Source organism: Panthera uncia, assembly GCF_023721935.1.
Source record: "Panthera uncia isolate 11264 chromosome A1 unlocalized genomic scaffold, Puncia_PCG_1.0 HiC_scaffold_16, whole genome shotgun sequence".
Lineage (NCBI taxonomy): Eukaryota > Metazoa > Chordata > Mammalia > Carnivora > Felidae > Panthera > Panthera uncia.
Window position 1 is genome coordinate 32,619,651 of NW_026057576.1, and position 21,267 is coordinate 32,640,917.

The 21,267-nt window shown below is 36.8% G+C and overlaps 1 protein-coding gene across 1 annotated transcript in view; it reads left to right on the plus strand.

Annotated features, from left to right (window-relative positions):
• Positions 1 to 11,605, plus strand: part of PCDH17 (protocadherin 17) — a 98,977-nt gene extending 87,372 nt beyond the window's left edge. The window contains exon 4 of the mRNA XM_049647033.1: positions 6,893 to 11,605. Coding sequence (XP_049502990.1) covers positions 6,893 to 7,575 — 683 coding nt within the window. The 3' untranslated portion in view covers positions 7,576 to 11,605. The remainder of the gene's footprint in view (positions 1 to 6,892) is intronic.
• The last annotated feature ends 9,662 nt before the right edge of the window (positions 11,606 to 21,267 follow it).

Consider the following 21,267-nt stretch of genomic DNA (forward strand, 5'->3'; position numbering starts at 1 on the left):
TATCAGATTTCCTTATATCCTTTGGCTCTCATTCTTTAAGTTTCCGTTTGATTTAAGTTTTCTTCATCTTAGAGCATTACTATATGTGGTCAATATATATGCCAGAAAATTCACTCTGGTAGACATGTTGTTTTGTCCAAAGGGTCACAAACACTAAAAACCATCCCTGAAGGCATGCAGGTGCACTGAATAGTATGTGCAAATGCTCCCAGTGCTCCACATACCCAGCTGCAATTGGATTCGGTTGACTACGATATAGGCCAGTGGTTTCTGGTGTCTGAATGCAACCGTGGCAATACATTCGGAAGCATTGTGCAATGCAGGTGCACGCTGGGGGATTGCTGCTTCAAAGCTGCCATGGTTTGACTATTTGATAGTATTATAATAACTTCCACTTCAAAATGTGCTTTCCACCTATCAAAAGCAGCTAGAATGGCATTTCACAACTGAAGTAAAACCTGGAAGCCTGATTGGCAGTGGATCAACCTAAAAATATATGCGTTTCTCTCTCAGTGTTTTTATTACGTGAACTGTGTGCCCAGATTCTGCTTCCTGATGGCCAGTTGTTAGGACACAATGCAAGTCTCTGGACTTGTAACCTGCAGTTTATTCATGGTGTCACTGCCAACGTGTAAACAGACATCCTCACGAAATGAGCATATCAGCGTACATAACGTGATTCATGGTCCCGTTGACATTAACAAAACAAAAGAAGCTGCCTCTCTCTGTCTCAAAATAATACATAGATGTTAAAAAAATAAAAACAAACAAACAAAAAAAAAAAACAAAAGAAGCAACAGCACATCCCACAGGTGTATTTGTGTGTTAGTTCCTTGATCAGTAAAACATTAGATCCCCGTGCACAATGCGGGGATCATACAATGCGGTAGATGAAAGATCACTCAGTGATCTTAGTGGTTGGTTCTCTGATGCCACATTTTCCCTAACTCCTTCCTTGTCTTCCCTGCACAAGGGATGTACCAACCTTATTAAAAAATTGTGCTAAAATTAAGCCTGGCAGTCATGTGAACACTGGCAGAAAAAAAAAGCGTGTGATAAAATTGTAATATATTATTTTTCTTTCTTATCTGACACAGAAAAAAAAGTTTTGAGACAAGTTTCCAACACTGTCTCTAGAAATAATATCGAGAGTGAAATTTTACCCCTCTTGTAATCAGATAGACTGAAATCAGAAGGTTTATTTTTAATTAATCGGCTAGTAAATGAGACATAGAAATCATAAATGGAAATAATTTGAATGAATATAGATAAGGTGCCATTTATACAGAATGATTCACCCCATCATGATAACAAGTGTAAGGGGTTTATAGGATGGTAAAGGAAAGTAAGTGAATAATCATCAACCGCCAAAAAAAGAAAGAATTGTTTATGTTAGCAAAGTGTCAGTTCACAGGATCTTGTGAATTATGTCAACTCACTGAAAGGAAAATTTAATCACAGATTTGTTGGACTGTATTCTGATGAGGTTTCTATTTTAGCATTGATACTTTTTATCTGATACGTTAGAATATATTTGGATTAAATCGGAATTTGTTGCACTCATAAGGAAGTGTGTGTGCATGTGCGAAATTGAGTGTGTGTGCCGAAGAACAGAAAAAGACAGCGAAAACAAGCTGTTCTCATACCAGCAAAACCTTTCAGTAGGAAACTGATACACAGAAACTGCCAGTCAAAGGTCTTGGTTTGTCATTGTTTCCTGGTAGATAATCTGTGATGGCTTCCTAGTTTAGATTCCGTAGAGTTAATCTCCCAAACACCAGTGCCAGCCATAAATAGAGATGGGTCCCTGCTCTCTGCTTTTCCAGACAGCTAATTAGGTGTTATGAAAGCTTACATTGGTGAAAGAAGGTAAATTAGAAATAAAAAAAGAAAAACGAGAACAAATAAAAAATGGACTTCCATTTATAGAGTTGTCTACTTGGAAACAACTCTAATTTTAAGATGCTGCTAGAAACCACCACTCTAAGGGAAGAAAGCTATTCCTATTTAAAGCTGTTTACAAAGCAGAAATAAAGCCATTTTATTGACAGTCAAAAAGCAGAGAAAACTCTCTCTCACATGCCCTTCCCCCATGGCCACAGCATTTTAGAACTTCCTCATTGACTCCCTGATATGTGGAGTTTGGTTTTCGGATTTCTGTGACACCTTTATTTCTTCATTATAAAAAAATAAATCTAAAAAAAAAAATTAAATCTGTAGCATATCTGAAATTCTTATGCTAGAGACTATATGCATGTTTTCATACAAGTATCTGGGCTCTGGAGGCAGCAGTCACATGGAAACTGAGGGGAGGAAATCCTTTTATGTTTTCTAATATTTCCTTAAGTAGTTACAAATCAGTTGCCAAGCATCTCTCTTTGGGTAGTGTGCTATAGTGCTTTGAAGACAGGGAAGGTAAGCTTGATTCTGGTTTGTGATAAATTCCGGCCTGAGAGTGAGAGAGACTAGAATAAAGGGGTAGATGTACTCCGGAGTAGGAAATTTTATGGGGGCTGGCTTCTTGACACGTTCCCTCAGTAATGAACACCACCGAGTCATGATACGCAAGGATTGTTTCCCCTGACTCTTCCCAACATAATCATGTTTAGCAAATGCGCCCTTAATCTTTATTAGTTCCTACTGGTTTAAATAGTGCTTTGGCTTCAAATTATAATCTTATACATAGTAATGTTTGGTACCTTTTACCTATCCTTGAGATGTCTCTGCACTCCTATTGATAAAGTGACATCACAATGTTTAAATCACATTGTAAACATGAAGTTATGGAAAGCTTTATGGAAGATGGCTAAAACCCAATAATTTAAGGGCAGGTAGTTTGATGTTTTACCTAAATAATTTTTTTTTTCCTTGCAGGATGTAACTTCCACAATGACAGCTCCTTTGAAGGTGTATTTTCGCACCAAACGGTTGCTTGCCTACTATCGCTAAGATTAAGTTATTAAACTGCTTAGTCTAGGTTAAAAAGAAAGCTTTCAGACATGTCAGCCAATATGAATATGCAGATTTCAGACATCTTTATGTCTAAATCAATTTGAATTATATAAAGTTCTAAAATCAGAGGTAGTCAAGTTGTTGATCCAATCACGGATTTTGCACCGATAGTTGTAGGGCAAAGGGAAAGATTAAAATGTTATTGGAGATTGATTTATACCTACCTATGTACATTATACATGTAATGCTTTATATAAAAATGTGTACATATATATATGCGTTTTATATGTATGTATGTTATCTCCTAAATTATGAATATAGAACATTTCTGTGCATTTCATTTTTTCATCTGTATTTCTCTTCTGGCAATAACTGCTAGTAAATTTTCAGGAATACATTGGCTATACATTTCAGTTTTAAAATTTTGTTTGGACTATATCCTGGAGAAAGGTCAAATTTAACACACACACACACAGATAAAGATCTCTACGTGTGTGTGTGTGTGTGTGTGTGTGTGTGTGTGGTTTGTTGTGCAGCTGCATTGCAAGTACTATAATCATTTGTGTGACTTTATATCTTTTGCAAAAATATATAAATTAAGATGGAAAATTAAAATAATTAAGATGACTATGTTTAGATTCCTCTTTTTGAGAGCTTGTGTAATACTCAGATGTGTCTATAAGAGCATAGAAAATAATTCTTAATACTAAACAAGTACTTAAATTTATCAGGTTGTCACATGATCCTTCAAGGAATCATACATTTTAAAAATGTGACACTGTAAACCTTCCCTGCAGGCAGAATTGCCCAGAGTTCCAGCTGTTGGACTTCAGAATAGTTTTCTCTTTGTAATATAAGCATGCTTATCTGTCAGTTTCTCATCTGCACACCATTTGGATTATGATATCTTTCTTGGCCAAGGGTGCATTTGTGAAAGGGTAATCATGTTATATTGAGGAAATCATTAAATGAGGGTAAATAATTTCTTTGTAATCTCATATTAGTCCAAAAGAAAAAAAGTGAATCTTGGACTAGGATCAATTACTTTTACTTCTACCCAGGGTCTCTGAGTTTGGTTTCTGATACAAATATCTAATCTATGCAAATAGTGGCTGTCTATATAATTTGCTTCTTTTTCAGTTCTGTTGTATATAATTTGACATATCTATTCTGGGTTCCATTTTCCCTACGGTACAGGCAGAAGTTTCATTATTTACCTTTGTAGCTCTACGTCTTGAGAAAATGCCCCACACTATTATTTTATAATAAAAATACTTAGTGTACCGAGGGGATCTTAAAAATACATAGGAGAAGGTATACATGACAGGAATCCTCCCGTACAGCTCCTCTTCCCTCCCATCTCTCTCCCTCCACTTAGCTTTCTTTCCTTCTTCTCTCCTTTTTTCTTCTTTGTTTTTCATTTTGTCCACTTTCTATGTCTATGTGGTCATCCGTTATATACTACCTATGTCTCTTTGTTTGTACCTACCTATTCATCTCTTTATTTATGTTCCTTCAGAAATAATTTCACTTTCTCATAAATTCTTTCTTATTTGACCCTTGGCAATTATAGTTCACTTTTTGCTCATGGTTTGTGCTGCTTGTATAAAAGTGTCCGTTAGATTTTCTTCACTGTCTGGGAACCACTGTGATCAAAATTACAGTCTAATCAGAAGGTGAACAGCTTATAATGTATCATGATCAATACTTAGAATTTGCTCCTTAGGTTGGGACATGAAGGAGTGAAGTAAAAAGCTGCAGATTTTTCAGCTGTGAAGTGCAAACAATCATTTCATGTTGATGGTTTCAAATTCAAGGTCGATTTATACTTTCATACATCTGCATTATTCTATCTCTTTTACTCCCTTTTTAAATTCATATTGAATTTATTCAGTGCTAGGCCATCCAAATTGCTTAAATTGAAGGCCAGTCAATATTGGAATATAAAACTATGTTAGCATATTTTGAAGAGAGTGCATTGGTTGTAAATGAATTTTTTAGAAGTCATGGCTCTAAAAGCTACAAAAATATTATCTAATGAAGTAGACAGTATTCTACTATATTTGTGGAGGACAAAATTGGTTGAATGAAATCATACGTATTTTCTTTCTAACACAAATAGACACAGATGTAAAGGTGATTTTTATGATTCCCATGCAGAATACGTAGAGAAAACAGATACCTGATATGAAAATTTTCTAATATCTATTTGTTTTCAAATTTCTGTTTGACTTTAAATCCATACAGGAAGGCTTCCTAAAAAATTTATAATGCTAGATTTTTCTGCTGCTGTTTGTGTCCGTCTAACAATCTTCCAAGAAACAGATAGTATTTGAGTCTATAGGTGTGAGTACTTGAGTTCACTATTCTTGCCTGCATTACATAATACAATTAATATATTTCATTCATTCATATGGAAATATATTTTTGAAAACACGACAAAATTAAAATACAGGCAAGCTACCTGAATACATTTTTAACATTTCACCAATATGAATGACACGTGTTATGAAAAACCACAATATTTTTATTCTGTCAAGACACTATTCTAACTTCTTTCGAGAAAAAAATAAATCTCGTAAGAAATTCTCTTATCCTAAAACCTTTTGAGATAAATCAAGTTGTAGTTTATGTTTTCTTTTTTGGATAAGGAATTATTTATATGTTTTAAATATGAACTCAGATTTTACATATGACTTTGAACAGTAACTGTATAAATGTATCAGGGCTATTAAATATGGTGCTTTCTATTTTAAGTATCTTCCATGTGGCCTTTTTTCCCTTGCACAGGACACTATGAATTTGTAGAGATCCTCTCACATCAATTAAATGGCTGCCCCAAGGGTTGCTAAATGTGTGGGGAATTCTAGTCCCATCCCACAGAGATGAAGTGTAAATATCCTCTCCTGGAAAAAAAAAAAAAAGGTCCTTGATTTAAAAAGAACCATTAAATATAAGGGGAAACAATCATTTGTAGATGAAAGTGACAACTGGGAAGAGGTAGTTCAGTTATAGTTCAAAATATTGGGGCAGTGGAATTATGCAGCTATCGTCATAATGAAGGAATTTTCTTTCATATTTTCTGTTCAGCATCTTTGAAAGAGAGGTCATTAAAGACTGCTTTATTTAGATTCTCTGTATGCCTATTGGCAAAAGAGAGAAGCAAACATTTTCACGGAAGACATTATCGTGGAAAACAGGAAATCATGAGTTGTCATTCATCTGAACTCTGTTGACTAAACCCATTTTCACCTACTTACACCAAAAAAAAAAAAAAAAAAAAAGCTGAAGTGAAGAAAACTGATTGCATGATCCATACCCATATCTAATAAAATAGGAATGTGCACTTTTTGACAAGTTTATTCATAACATATTCTGATAGAAAATTCCATTTGCTCCTCTCAGTAGGAAAGGTAGGCTTTTAAAGGAAACCTTTTATTTCATGACTGTCACCAAAATAACAATTACAAGCAAAATAGGGATAAAACATGAAAAAAAAAAGCAGCTTAGGGCTTGTTATGGAAGTATGTGATCTAGTTTTTGCCCCATTATTTGATTTGAAAAATTAATCCTGGTAATCCTTTTTGAAGTTCACTGTCTCCAGGATGGGTTATACAGAACAAAGACTAACTGATATCTCCAGGAGGTTAGTTTACAGTGATGTTCTATTCCACTGAGAATGATTCTCCAATGGCCACTTTTTACTTCTTCCCAGGCTATGGGAATTCATTAATATCTAGAGAATAGACTTAAATAAAACCATTGTCTCAACCAGCAGGTTTATGCAACCATCCTGAAATGTTTTAATTATTGTTTTCTTTTCCTTTTTAATTAAGAGACCAGAGGTCAAACAAGCCCACTGAGAGCTGATCGCAGCCTCAGTAGAAATTTAAAAGCAACCCTAATGATTGGATTTGCTGTTTTCTCTTTTGTTTTGCAGAACCAGAAGAGTGCGTTAATTGCACAGATGAATGCCGAGTGCTTGGTCATTCTGACAGGTGTTGGATGCCACAGTTCCCTGCAGCCAATCAGGCTGAAAATGCAGATTACCGCACAAATCTCTTTGTACCCACAGTTGAAGCTAATGTTGAGACTGAGACTTACGAAACTGTGAATCCCACCGGGAAAAAGACTTTTTGTACATTTGGAAAAGACAAGCGAGAGCACACTATTCTCATTGCCAATGTTAAACCTTATTTAAAAGCCAAACGTGCCCTGAGCCCTCTCCTCCAAGAGGTCCCCTCAGCATCAAGCAGCCCAACGAAGGCATGCATCGAGCCTTGCACCTCAACAAAAGGCTCTCTGGATGGTTGCGAAGCGAAACCAGGAGGCCTGGCCGAAGCAAGCAGCCAGTACTTGCCCACTGACAGTCAGTATCTGTCACCCAGTAAGCAACCGAGAGACCCTCCATTCATGGCTCCCGATCAGATGGCAAGGGTCTTTGCAGATGTGCATTCTAGAGCCAGCCGGGATTCCAGCGAGATGGGTGCTGTTCTTGAACAGCTTGACCACCCCAACAGGGATCTGGGCAGAGAATCGGTGGATGCAGAGGAAGTCGTGAGAGAGATTGATAAGCTTTTGCAGGACTGCCGGGGAAATGACCCTGTGGCTGTGAGAAAGTGAGGGAAAAAAAAAAAAAAGCATTGGCATTTTCTTGTGTCTTCTGTTAATTTAAAAATGATCCCTCCTGGTGACAACCCATTTCACAGGGACGAAGAAAGACCAATGCTGCTTTAAGGCTTTTAGTGAACATCTGAAGTGCCCACAAGTATGTTCTTTTCACTGCTGTTTCTTTTTCAGAGATAACAATGGTTTTGTTTTGACCAAACTTATATTAGGACAGAATTAATGATGCCGAAAGAGAAAAGAAAATGAGAGAAGAAAAAGGAAAGAAGACAAAGGAGGATGAGGAGGCGAGTTACCTTTTGACAATCTGTTAGGAAGGTATGCAGCGTGAGAGTTGAAGTATTTCTGATCACTCTGAGACTGTCCTCCGTGATTTATGCTGACTTAACTGTTTACCTATAAACCCCATACAAAGCAGGGTCATAATTTGTGATCTGTGGTGGATTTCTAGCCGTCATCACAGGCTTCTACTTAAAGTCCCGAAAAGACCTTGCAGTAGTCCAAGCTACCCCAAACATTAACACATATTTGTGGTAAACATTTCTGTACAAAGTTACCTGCCACACATATAAACACAAAGGACATTCCATATCATCAGTCAAAAAAAATTAAAAAAAAAAAAAACTCGGTCATTTGTAAGACACTTCATGTCGTATAAAAGTTAAATGTAAAAAGATATAGTCCATTTTGTCCTGCACACACATAGACTAATTCACGTCATTAAAGGAGAAGAAATTTTTTTAAAAGCTTAAAATGCCTCTTCAGCATTTTAGTGTCCAACAAACATATAAATAATGATGGATATGTTTTAAATTTGACCTGAAGAATAGTTACTATTGAATGATAATATTCGGAGGGAATGAACACGATCAATATATTTCATTCGTTTCTGGACACTAAAATAGCTCAGGAAAGTGAAAATGTCTTAGACATCACAAATCACATGACCATTTAAATGTGCAAATGTAAGAAGATTCAATGTGTTTACATCAAATGACATATTTTTATTGATTTATTGCAGATTCAGTGCATATGAGCCAAATTGTTGAGTGTATAAGAGCTATATTGTGTATTTTATTAAATTAATATATAGTTGTGTTGCAAAAATATTTGGGCTTATATTGTAAATGGCAAGTGTTGCCTCGGTAGCTGTCGAACTCTATGAGTTTTGTTTTTTCCTGCTTCCTTTTCCCCATGGAATGTGGGAAGCAGTGCCTCAGAGCAAAGTCTCTTGTTTAATGTATAGTCTACCAAGTACTACAGTACATAATCTGTTCAAAATGTGTTTGAGTGAGCTGATGGAGCTAACTGAAAGGTCAAAAAATACATCCGTCAGTCATGGTTACGTGCAAGTCCTTGTAGAAGCTTTTATTAAAGTCACGCTAAGTCACAAGAATTACATGTGTACCAATACCTGAAACTTGTTCACGTTTTTCCAGTAACATACAGCTTCTGCCTATGTAGATATCATAACGTTGATTGGTTCTCAAAAGTATCTTACGTGGTTCAAGGTGTGTGTTCCCATTATATTTCAAAACCATGAAAAATGCTTTAATGCATGTGTGGTACCAGCAAAGGTTACTTGCATTGTGTAGTGTTTTCCAAGAGGTCTGGGTCTTAGCAAAATGTTTTTTTTCCTTTTTCTCCGTACTTTTCTGCCTCCTTTTATTGGCGTCCTTCGAGAACAATACACCTTCTATTCCTTCCTTTGGTTACACCTTTTCTTGTGACATTTAGCAAGTTTCAAACTTACTTCCGTATGAGGCTAGGAAACCTCAAATTTCAGGAATTGGGAAAAACAAAATTAGCACTTGCAGAAGTAGCAGCAGATGGGAAAATGCCTTGATTGACATTTTCCTTCAGCGTCGAAAATTTTTGGCATTTTACAGCTTCATGACAAACAGTTTCCAGCCCATACCTTACAAAATGTGGTGCTGAGTTAAATAAAGGCTGTTTGTGCACTGGAGCAGAAAAATGCATTATTTGCAAACTGGTGGAGAATTCTGTGCCTTCTTTTCTGGCCACCAAGCCAGTGTAGAAACAGCATAAATGTCATAAAACCATTATATTAAAAACAAAAACAAAAGCAAAAACAAACAATGAACTGAATTAAGTTTTGTAATTTTAAACCTCGAAAAATTCAACTGAAAATATTTCCGTCAAATGCCGTCAAGATTTTAAACTGTACCTCGTTTGCAAAGCCGCTGTGAAAGGGAAGAGCGGACAACTCCCATCAGCCTTATTCTCTCGAGAACTGGATTTGGTTCCTAGTAACAGCCTTTCCAAAGCTCTACTCTTGGTTTTTATTATTCATAAATGTTTAAATTAGCAAAGAAGGGATCTTGTACATGTGAAACCTAATCGACTCTCTATATTTTGGACAATTTATGTATCTGAAATGTGTTGTCTCTGTTATATGATGTTATTTTTTGCCAGGAGACTACAGGTTGATTTAGCTTGATAGCTGAAATTTGATGGAAAACTAATTTCCATTTAGTCTTACCAAGTGTCGCTTCTCTCTTACTAGACAGATAGCCGCGTAGTTCAATCTAAGGCAGTGTGTAAATGAGATCAACAAAGAGAGTAGGGTTTATTTTTAAAACATTCTTAACGCTGAGTAACCAGTTGTTCAATTTATTATATGTCTGAAGACATTAAAACACTATAAGATTTTAAGAATTGGTTGTGCCAATGTGTGAGGGATTTACCTTTAGGCTCTCTGTCACCAGTGATTTACTAGTGTTAGCTGTTTAACACATTATCTGTATTTAGTAGTGATTATTTATTTACAAGTTGGTGGTAATTTCAGCAGTCAGGACTCTAAGCTCTTATAGTTGAGTTGAGGGAATCTCACCTTTATTCATTTGGCTGGCGGCTGCCTTTATCACAGACCTCTGGTGCTCCGCTTCCGAGGAAGTCAATGAGATGCCAAAATCACCCCGCTACAGAGCAACTTGCTTTAAGGGGTGATGCATGATCCAACAGTGATGTTTCAAGGGGTTTCAGCATAATTCAGAATGTGGAAAATTTGTCTTAATTCACATCCTCCAAATACCAACCCCTCAAAAAAATCCCACACATTCAAAAAGAATAATTTGATAATACTTTGTCTTTTAGGTCCTTAAATAACTGGAGTGAAGCACAGACTAAGAATTTATAGAAATTTTTGTAAGAAAGCCAAAAAGTTCTAAAAATTGTTTACCGATGAACTAAAAAAAAAATCAGTAACGAAACAACCTTTTCATTAAATGTTAATGATAAAAGATCTTTTCATCAAAGTTCAAAGTAGTGAGAATCAGTGTTAGTTATACCTATACCAAAGTAAACATTAAAGAGACATATCATGCAATTTTAAAGAATGCTTTCATATTACTTCTTAACCTTACATACTTATCCTTATTGCAGTCAATATACAAAGATTGGCTCACTACTCCATGAGTTAATTGAATTCCTAGTTGGGAAATTGACTCTGTTTCACTTTCCTGAGATTTTGTAAAACATGACTTCCCTTTAAAGGATTTAGGCAGTGCTCAATTTAAAAAATGACACCGGAAAAAAAGTCATGTAGTAATAGGGCAGTATGCTTTATTAGAACCAGGTTAAAAGCTGTTTGTTGCCTAATGGAGTAGAAGTTGCTGAGGCCAACAAGTAGACTGAGGTCTGGCATAATATATGCCCACTCATTATTGTCTAATTATATTCTTTTGACAACAGACAGCATTTATCACAGCATTAATTCAAATGAGAGTTTTGGCTATCAAGATGTGTTGATTTGAAACATAATTGAATGAGACCTGATTAAAGTCTGACTTTCCTGGCCCCAGTGTTTTGCAGGTTGGCTATTCCCATTCATCAGCCCCATCACTCCATAAGGTTCTTAGCTGCACCAAGCGATTGGTGAACAAGGACAACAACAACAAAAGCAGCATACATTGTATGGATTTATCTCAACGCTATTGTTTAATGGCTGTGTTTAATGTGACCTATCTGGAAAATGAGGACTCCGAATAAAAAGCTATTACTAATAGCGGTGTTGCCTTCCCTTGAATTCATTAACACAGAGGTGATGTGTTATACCCTGTGTACCACAGGGACACTGATCGTGATTATTTTGGAAAGCAACTGTGGTATCACAACTGTTTTTGCCAGGTATCTGTTTGCCGGTAAAATAAGATTTTTGAAAAATGTCTTTGACAGTAATCTCACTGGGTTCTCGACAGGAATGGGTTAACCGTCTTTCAGATAACTTTGATACTTTGGCTAGTCAGATGGTTACCACAGAGTCATAGCCTAGATGCTTGTGGCTTCTAATTTTTACAGTTGGTTTGAAATTAATTTGGGGCAAGAACCGAAAGGATTTCAGAAAAAGTCCCTTTTAAAAACCATCTCATAATCTCACATGATGGGTGAAAACACATATTTATAAATAGCATTTTAAAGTCAATATATTCTTACCATGGCATTGTAAAATAAGAAGCCTCTCTTTCTACTCATTCAACAAACATCGACTGAGTTCCTACAGTGTGTCTGCCCTGGGCTACTATGCCCCAGAAGCAGACAGTAAACGAAGGAGTGGCCCCTGGGTCACAGTCTTGTGAGTTAAAACAAATGGGTAAGTTCTAATGCACCTTGCTCTTTATAACTTGGATGTAGTAGTTTGCATTTTTCCCTAGTTTCTCCACATATCCCTTATTTCTACCATCTCATTCTCTGTGAATGACATCTCCTAAATTAAAAAGAAAAACACAATAATCTGCCCAATTGGATTTTTCTTTTAATTTTCTTCTGACAGTGTAATACATATCAAGAAGGGTGCACAGCTTGTCCACATCTCAGAAGATCTTTATGGTTTTAGGCTTATTGGGATAGACTGAATGGCTTACCTATTCTTTCTTTTGCTCATTTATTTGTTGAATTCTCTGCTTCTTTCATTGAGCACCACTGAAGTGTTATACAAGGACCCTAAGTTACAAAGAACGAAGCCAATTACAATATGTTGCCTTCAGGGTACTTGTACTTTGTGCCTAGGTGGCATAGACTACCATAGGAATTGACCTTATGTTGCCTTGACATTACCTTTTCATAATGACAATCATTTCTCTTTTAACGAATAACAGAATCCCTACGCCTACCATGCCGTTCATTGCTTTCAAGTGTGAGCGGAGAGCAACCTGTCAGTTGACTCACCAATCTAACCAGGGTTGAGGGACCAGAGTCATTCAGATGAAGAATCCTGTCTGGCTATATGCTGCAATCAGAAGAGAGTCAGGAATGGGGCACATATTATAGGCTTCTTCCATCCCGCTAAAGTATCAAGTCCTCAAACTGTTATGCTTTTTAAAATAAATGTGCCCACAAAATACAATTATTTGACAATTGTTGAGAACAATGCTTTGTAGGATATAAAGAGAATGAATTCTTAAAGGTCACTATAGCATCAATATAGCACACAGAAATTGATCAGCGAGTTAATGGACCATCCTCAAACTCTCTATTACATGCTTTGGGAGATGCTTGCACATGGTTCACCAATCCTTTTCTGTTAATTTTAGACACGAATAGTACTGAATATCCCATTGGACATTAGGGATTATATTCTCAGTATTCTCAAAAGAGGGTGCAGCTTCTTCTACTGTTTCAGAGAGAATAATCAAATACTTCAGAGAGTTATCAAAAAGTAACTTTAGGGGCACCTGGGTGGCTCAGACAGTTAAGCATCCTACTCTTGGTTTTGGCTCTGGTCATGATCTCGTAGTTTGTGGGTTCAAGCCCCACATTGGGCTCTGTGCTGAGTGCAGAGGCTGCTTGGGATTCTCTCTCACTCTCTCTCTGCCCCTTCTGCTCTCTCTCTCTCTCTCAAAATAAATAAATAAGATTTGAAAAAAAACCCATCATTTATTAAAACTACTTTAAGTGGTAATGAGTATCTTACAAGGACTAATTAAGAAAGGGAAGATTTCAGTGATGTTTTACAAATTTTGTATCATAGAAGTTGACTTCTCACTCATTCGGTCAAGATATGTATTCCCCTTTTTGTCTAACAAGTAAAAGATTTCACTTTGAGAGGAATGTTTCCCTCAAACTTTCCTTCCTCAAACATTCGCTCCCTTTTTTTTCTTATACATATTACATTACCTATAGCATTTTTATCAACTACATTGTGATTATGACTTATATTTTAAAATCCACTTCCTGAAGTTATGTTACTCAGTCAAATTATTTCATAATATTTTCAAAGATTGCTAAAAACAAACAAAACCAAGTTTGGAACTCTCATTGTTTACCTTATACAGATTGTCACTATATTTTGTTTAAAATATTGGTATTCAGCACTACTTATGTGAAAATCACACTTGCTTTCCTAAGGGTTTACAGGATCGGGCAAGGCAAATAAAAGAATAATTACACAAGCCCGAATTAATACTGATAAATTCTGTTTCCGATTCACAGAGCACTTTCACAAATCTATAGGACATTAAGGAATTAAGGATTCTGTAACTCAGAATGGTAAAAGGACTTATCCAATGGCAATTCGCTCAGAGGCTTAAACCCACACTGAAACCAAAAGTACAGTTCTGCTGTTCCAGATTTTGTGCATGCTGCAATCCTGCCCTATCTAACATCTTTCCTCTTTAGTATCTTCAGGTTATTGTCTGAAAAAATTAAATTATGCCGGCAATATGCCTTCTCCTTTAAATTGGCAGTCATATAATTTTGATAGGGTCTATGTTAATAGTTCATAATAGTATTAAATAATTTGAAAAGTAGGGAGTAGGGATTATAGTCTCCAAGAAAACAAAAAGATATCATAGAAATCATGCCTCTCTTAATATTGCTCTCAAGTTTTTGTTACTGTCTGAAAAAAGGTTTCATAACATTGGTGGTATGTTCTCCAAAATATTCTGGAGAAATTGCAATATTAATTTTTCTCGAACTTGGTAGTCTCACCTAGAAACAATCATAGAGGCTTTACTGCATTCCTTTGTATCATGAAGTTTTGTATATGCTAAGCCAATAAGATTACTTATTGGTTTCTTATAAATAATTCCATAAACTAGTAATCTTGACGTGACATTTCTAATACAACACCCACGAATATGGAAAAAGCCAGTATCACAAAACAAAGGTGAGAAGGAATTTAAGCGGTAACAGTATGGCAAAGCGATGAACACGTATTTTTTTTTATTTATGACTTGCCACATCCGCATTCAATAGAATATTGTATCATTGGTTTCTTCGATGACCAGATGAAAAAGTGAGATTGCAATTGCTAAAGGAGTCATTTTCAGGCTGGTTAATCGAAAGTGAAGTTGTTCTGATTCTGCCTGGATTATCTTATCAAAATGTTTCATATCTCTCTTTACAATTTACAGAAAACCAGCTTTATTCTCAAGAGGTCCAGAAATAAACTTTTATTTTATTTATTTTATTTTTTAATGTTTATTATTTGAGAGAGAGAAAGCAGGGGAAGGGCAGAGAAAGAGAGGGACAGAAGATCCAAAACAGACTGTTGAGAGCAGAGAGCCCGATGTGGGGCTCAAACTCAGGAGCCATGAGATCATGACCTGAGCTGAAGTCAGATGCTCAACCGACTGAGCCACCCACATGCCTAGAGAAATAAATTTTAACATCTCTTTACCACTAATCAGCTATTTTACGTTTTGAAAATCTAAATTCAAATACATGGGATGTAATATTCATTGGTTTTATTGATCTGCTGAATATCTCGGTATTGCCTCTTTAGCGTTATTAAAACACATTTTCATACTATTCTTTCTTGCATTGCAGTTGAGAGACTACATCTTTAAGGTAATAATTTGCTTTGAGATAAGATTGTTAAGCTTTCATCCTCTCCTTTTTAAAATTAGATTTTTGTCTATATTTGTAGTATCAAACATTCAATATTAATCTGCTGTCTTACATGTGATCGTTCGCTTATTTTCATCATAACTTCGTAATTTTCTCTCAATCTATTATTTAGTCTTTTTCATCTATTTTCCATTAAATGTATGTATATACATCTCCATGGCTATGGACCAATTATGGAGGTAGTGATGTCTCCCCCAATAACTACTTCAAGTAGAATGTGTCCAAGCTGCTTTTATTAACCTATAAGAAAACTGATAATATTTTTTAGATGCAACCTACATGGAGTGTTAAAATTGACAAAATGCAAAATGCATACTAAAATATAACAGAAGTATGAACAGGATGCAGAATCTTACTTAAAAATCTTTATGCAAGACTGCCAAGCTATTTCATTGAAAGGTTGACAAAGAGATAGAAAGTGAATAATCTTATGCTATTATTATTAATTCCTATACGTTATGAAATCCTCATTTTAACATCTCATGTGAAATGTTTGGCTTTGACTGAAGATAAGAAAAGACCGTTACCTCTGAGATTATATGCCTATGATTTCTCAATCTGCATTTATTCCCCACTTACCTCTGATATTTAACTATTATACATATTTCATCATTTCTTTCATTTTGGATAAGTACTAGAATTTACTTTCTGTTCAATGTCCAAGAGGAGGAAAGGAAATAAATGAATTGGTCAAATGTGGCTTCTCTGGTGATTTTCCGCCTTAGAATGTGACATCCCAATTCAATTCAACACTGATTTGCGGAGCATGTATTGTGTTTTCGAATACAATCGAGCATACAGATACTAACAAAGGATAGTCTCTGCCTCTATGGAATTTAAGATATACTAGGAAATGAAGATATTTACACAAATACAGATTTTAGTTGGTAAACGAGTGAGGTCAGGGGAAGGAATCAGAGAAGCTTCTTGGAGAGAACAGCATTTGAATTGAGCATTTAAGGGGCACCTGGGTGGCTCAGTTGGTTGCACATCTGACTTCAGCTCACGTCATGATCTCATGAATTCAAGCCCCGTGAGGGGCTCTCTGCTGACAGCTCAAAGCCTGGGGCTTGCTTCAGATTCTGTAACTCTGTCTCTCTCTGCTGTTCCACTCTGTCTGTCTCTCTCTCTCTCAAAAATAAATAAACATTAAAAAAATTTTTTTTAAATGCAAACTCTGAATTGAGCATTTAAGGTGGGAACGGCTTTTGGCAGTGGAGGTGTACAGGAAAATCCATTCGTTGCAGTGTGTGCAAAAACACACATAAATAAAGTCTGGATTTTCTGATTAGAAAGTTAGAAGTGTTGGGAAGGTGGGTTAGGTCGCACTGAGAATTGTAGTGAATGCTGAGTTTAGGAGATGCCATGTGAATGCCTAGTCCAAGGAAGAAGAGGCCCGAAGCCACCTGAATTAGGTTCACCAGCTGGGAGAGTTCTGTGAAAGGCCTGCCAAGTAGAAAGCGAATTTAGGAAAATAACACTGGGACAGCTTGCTGCTGCCTGGTGATCCATTCTTTATAAGATGCTGCCTAATAGCACCTTGTTCTTGGGGCACATCCAACTATTTAGCGGCAATGCCAACTTTGCTGAATCTTGCAATTCTCAGCTTCAAGCCCTCAGCAGAGTATTTATGTGTATATTTCCAACTTCCCAGAAATAATTCTTCCTTTGAAATCTGTAATCATGTTTGAAGGTTTGGGAGGCAAAAAGAGTCAGAAGAGAAAGACGAAGATTAAGAACATGGGTGATATCATCCCCCGGAAAAGTGGTTTTTTCACATGTCTAAATTCTCCAGGCATCTCCTGGTTACCTGCAGTATGAATGCTGTGAGGCAGAATAATTCTATTCCTAAGAATTTTTGTCTATGTCTGTTGTCCCAGGAACCCCCAGGGCTGATCTAAGTATCCTATCTTATTGCTTCCATAATGTTCTATGCATATCAGTAGAGGAGTTTATAATTATTGATTATTTAGACACTGAAATAGGAAATCATGACTTAGATTAGTGCTTCCCAACTGGGGGCAGTTTTGTCTCCCATGGACATTTGACAATATCTAGATACGGTTTGGGTTGTCAGGAGGTAAGGGAGTAGGGTTGCTATGGTTGCTTACCAGCCACCAATATCCTGTTTTGCACATTACAGACTTCCACAACAAAGATTTACCCCATAAAAAATGACAGTAATGCCCCGGTTGAGAACTCCTGCCTTAGAGAGAAAGGATGCAGTTAAGAAAAGAGGAGTGAACAACATTAGGCTTTGGATAATGGGTGCTGAAAACTAAATGGATTGACAAGTCTTCTCCCATAGTTTTAAGGAAAATCCTGGAAAGTCTTCTGAATTACTTAGCATAAGGACTTACGTTCAACTTTTTGTGGGTCTAGTCTCCTCTGGAGGGTGGCAGTGGTGGTGTCTTTTTGCAGATGAAAGAATTATCTCAGATTCTAATCAATACCAATAACACATATATTGGGAGAATTTCCATGGAATGAAAGGCAAGGTGTTTCTTGGGATAGTTGTTTACTTTACTCCTCCTGAAGCAGCCTGAAGCTGATTTCCTAAGAAGGACAGGCAAAACAAAATCCCCTAGCTGGGAAGGGAGAGAAAGAGTCTGCCTCTAGGACCATCTTGAGGGTCTAGTCTACTGTTGCCTTACAGGTCCATTGGCATGATCAACTTATCCTCTAGCCTCAAGTCACCTGTCCTTAATGTGTATGTAGAATCTTCTATCACGGCACTGGGAGTTTGGGGGAGCCTGGTACTAGAAAAGGTGATGATGGTAGGGGGTGACAGATCAAGGGATGGCAGGGCTCTAGAAGCTGGGTGACCATAAATATGCTTGGATGCTGTAGAATGAATGTCTCTATTGATCTCTTAGGCATCTTCCTACCATAAATACTGATTTTAATTCTTTCAAAGTAATATGCGGAATGCCAAAAAATGTCAGACTGACTTTCTAAATGAGGTGAGGGGAAGGTTAGAGCAAATGGTTCCTTAAAAGTTTTATTTCTCTTGACACATTCTGTTTTACCCATCTGTAATGCAAGGTGGGCGGTTCCAATGCACATTTTATGAATTTGAACTTGAAATGACTCTGGTTTAAAAATAATAATGATAATGTGTTGAAAGGGTGACAGGAACTCTAGTGGCAAAGTTGAAAGTCTGCACATTGACAGGCCAATTAATGTAAATAGTAATTACCATAGCCAATCCACATTTGAGATATTATTTGGTATAACTTGCCTAGATGTGCCTTACGTGTGTTGAAAAATAAGGTTATTGGGGCGTCTGGGTGTCTCAGTCGGTTAAGCGTCCAACTCTTGATTTCAGCTCAGGTCATGATCTCAAGGTTTGTGAGATCGAGCCCTGCATCCAGGTCTGCTCTAACAGCCCAAAGCCTACTTAGGATTCTCTCTCTCTCTCTCTCTCTCTCTCTCTGCCTCTCCCTCTCTCTCTCCCTCAATATAAATAAATAAACATTAAAAATAAAAAAACTACAGTTATTATACACTGTAGTGAATGCTGGCGCTACCAACGGACCGGGAACGTGCTGGAAACCACTCGAAAGACAGAACAGAAAACCACAACCACACCCCCGCCCCCCACCACCCAGGAGACTTCCTTCCAGTGGAGACTCAGTCACCGACTCAGCTCATATACAAACTTGCTGTGTTTTATTTATGCTGGAATCTCTCCATATTAAAAAGCAATATAATTGCTGAAATACCACTACTGTTCAAGCTAATTTACTTCCTAATGGTCTATTTGCATAGTGGAATTTGCATTTTATTTCACAGCAAATGTTATAACTCCACCTGCCCTATTTTAGATAAAACACCAAAACCAAGAGATAAAATAGAAACAGTTAAAGGAGAGAATGAATATAAGAGCCGTCTCACTCATCCATCCTTACTTGGCAACACTGAACCCAGCAGCCAGAAGAGGACATGAGAAATCCTGATATTTTCTAACCTCACAGCTAGTGTACTGGCTTTCTGTTTCAATCTTCTCTCTCTGTGTCTTTGCCGCTGCAGTTCAATAAAGGTAATTTCCACAGGTGACACTGAACCATACAGAGTTCATTGTGAGGCTATATTCATTTTGAGAAATGTTAAAGACAAGTGAGGAGTTACATGCAGACGTGGAATGTCTTTCCAAACTTCGACAATGCTCCTGGTTGTTTGACTTATATTGGCCTCAGACACACAGGGGATGCAAACTTACACCACAGCCTAATATAACAAAGCACTGCCTTCTGACCCCCTTCTGTGATCCAGAGCGTGAAATTTGGGAATGTATTTTCCTTTCCTCATTGAAGCACACGCATCTTTATGTATATAAATATATTCTTTTTTTCATGCTTCAAGGTTCATATCCTAGGGTGACAGCTGCCATTTTAAAGGTGACTCATTACAGTCATTTAGAGAGTCCCCTAACAGATGGATAGGACTTTGTTTCCCAGGGAACACTGACAGGTTACAATTCTCAACAGCTTTTAATCATTTCAGCAAACTATACACATCTGTCAATTACCCTATTTGGTAACGTTAATAATACAGCAATCTGAGGGTGACAAAGTGCTGGGTTTAAAAAAGAAATTATTCCATAACATTTTTACATAAAGAGAAAAATGTAGGCCAAAATATATTCAATAGCTTATTTTTTTAATCTGTAGGAAAAGACTCCTTTTGTTTTCCATAATAAATTTCATATTGATGTTATTATTCAGAAGAATCCTTAAGTGCTTCATAAATAAAAGCGTTAGGGAGAAAACAATGAACATATGAAGAATAAAACAGAAAAAAAAAGATTTTAAAGCACATAATTAAGCAAAGTCGTTTTTCTCTTTGAAAACTTTAATCATTGCATAATAAAGGTTCCCAGATGAATGAAAATGGAACTATTTCCAGTTACAAATGTACAGAAAGGAATAGAGGATGGTAGTTAAAGTCAAAGGCTGAGCAGGTGAACTGCCTCAATTAGAGCCATAACTCTCTTCCATCACTCTAGCTATGTGACCTTATATCAGGAGTGGGCAAACAATAGCCTTTGAGCCAAATCCATCCCTCCAGCTTAGTTTTGTAAATAAAGATTTATTGGAAGCCAGGCACACTAACTCATTTCCGTATCGTCTATGGCTGTTTTGCAGTACAACAGCAGAGTTGTGTGGTTAGGAATACACTGTATGTCCCACGAAACAGAAAATCTTTACTCTCTGGCCCTTTACAGAGGGTATTTGCTTGTGCCTGAATTATGTAACCACTATATATTTCAGTTTCTCCATTGGTAAAATGGGAATCAATGAGACAATTGTAAAGAAATAAATGAGATGTTACATAGAAAGTTTAGAAGCACTTTGGACACATAGTAAACTCTCAACGAATGCCGCCCATTGTTGCAATGGACTCTTCCTGGTACTATAAATCCACCCACGCATAACCACAATAGAGTCTGAAAATCTTCCTGAAGGTCTTTGTCAGACGAATTATTCTAAAACAAAACACAACAACAATAACAAAGCAGTTCGAGGGTTTCCTGTTTATTGTAGTTTCCCCGCCATTACAGGCGACCATATTTCTCTCACATGAATAGCAAACAAGCCACTTAACCACTCACCACTACTCCACCAGAACCCTGGACTCCTTTACCTTGTTTGCTATGAGCTTTCAGAAGTATGTAGTCCATGGTCAAATGCTTCTCAGTAAAGTTAAACAAGTGGCAGCTGGCACCATACAGCTCTCTTATAATGAAAACATGAGGTGGCTGCCATTACACAGTCCTGCACTAATGAGAACAGTGGGAGGCTAGCATTACAATGGTCT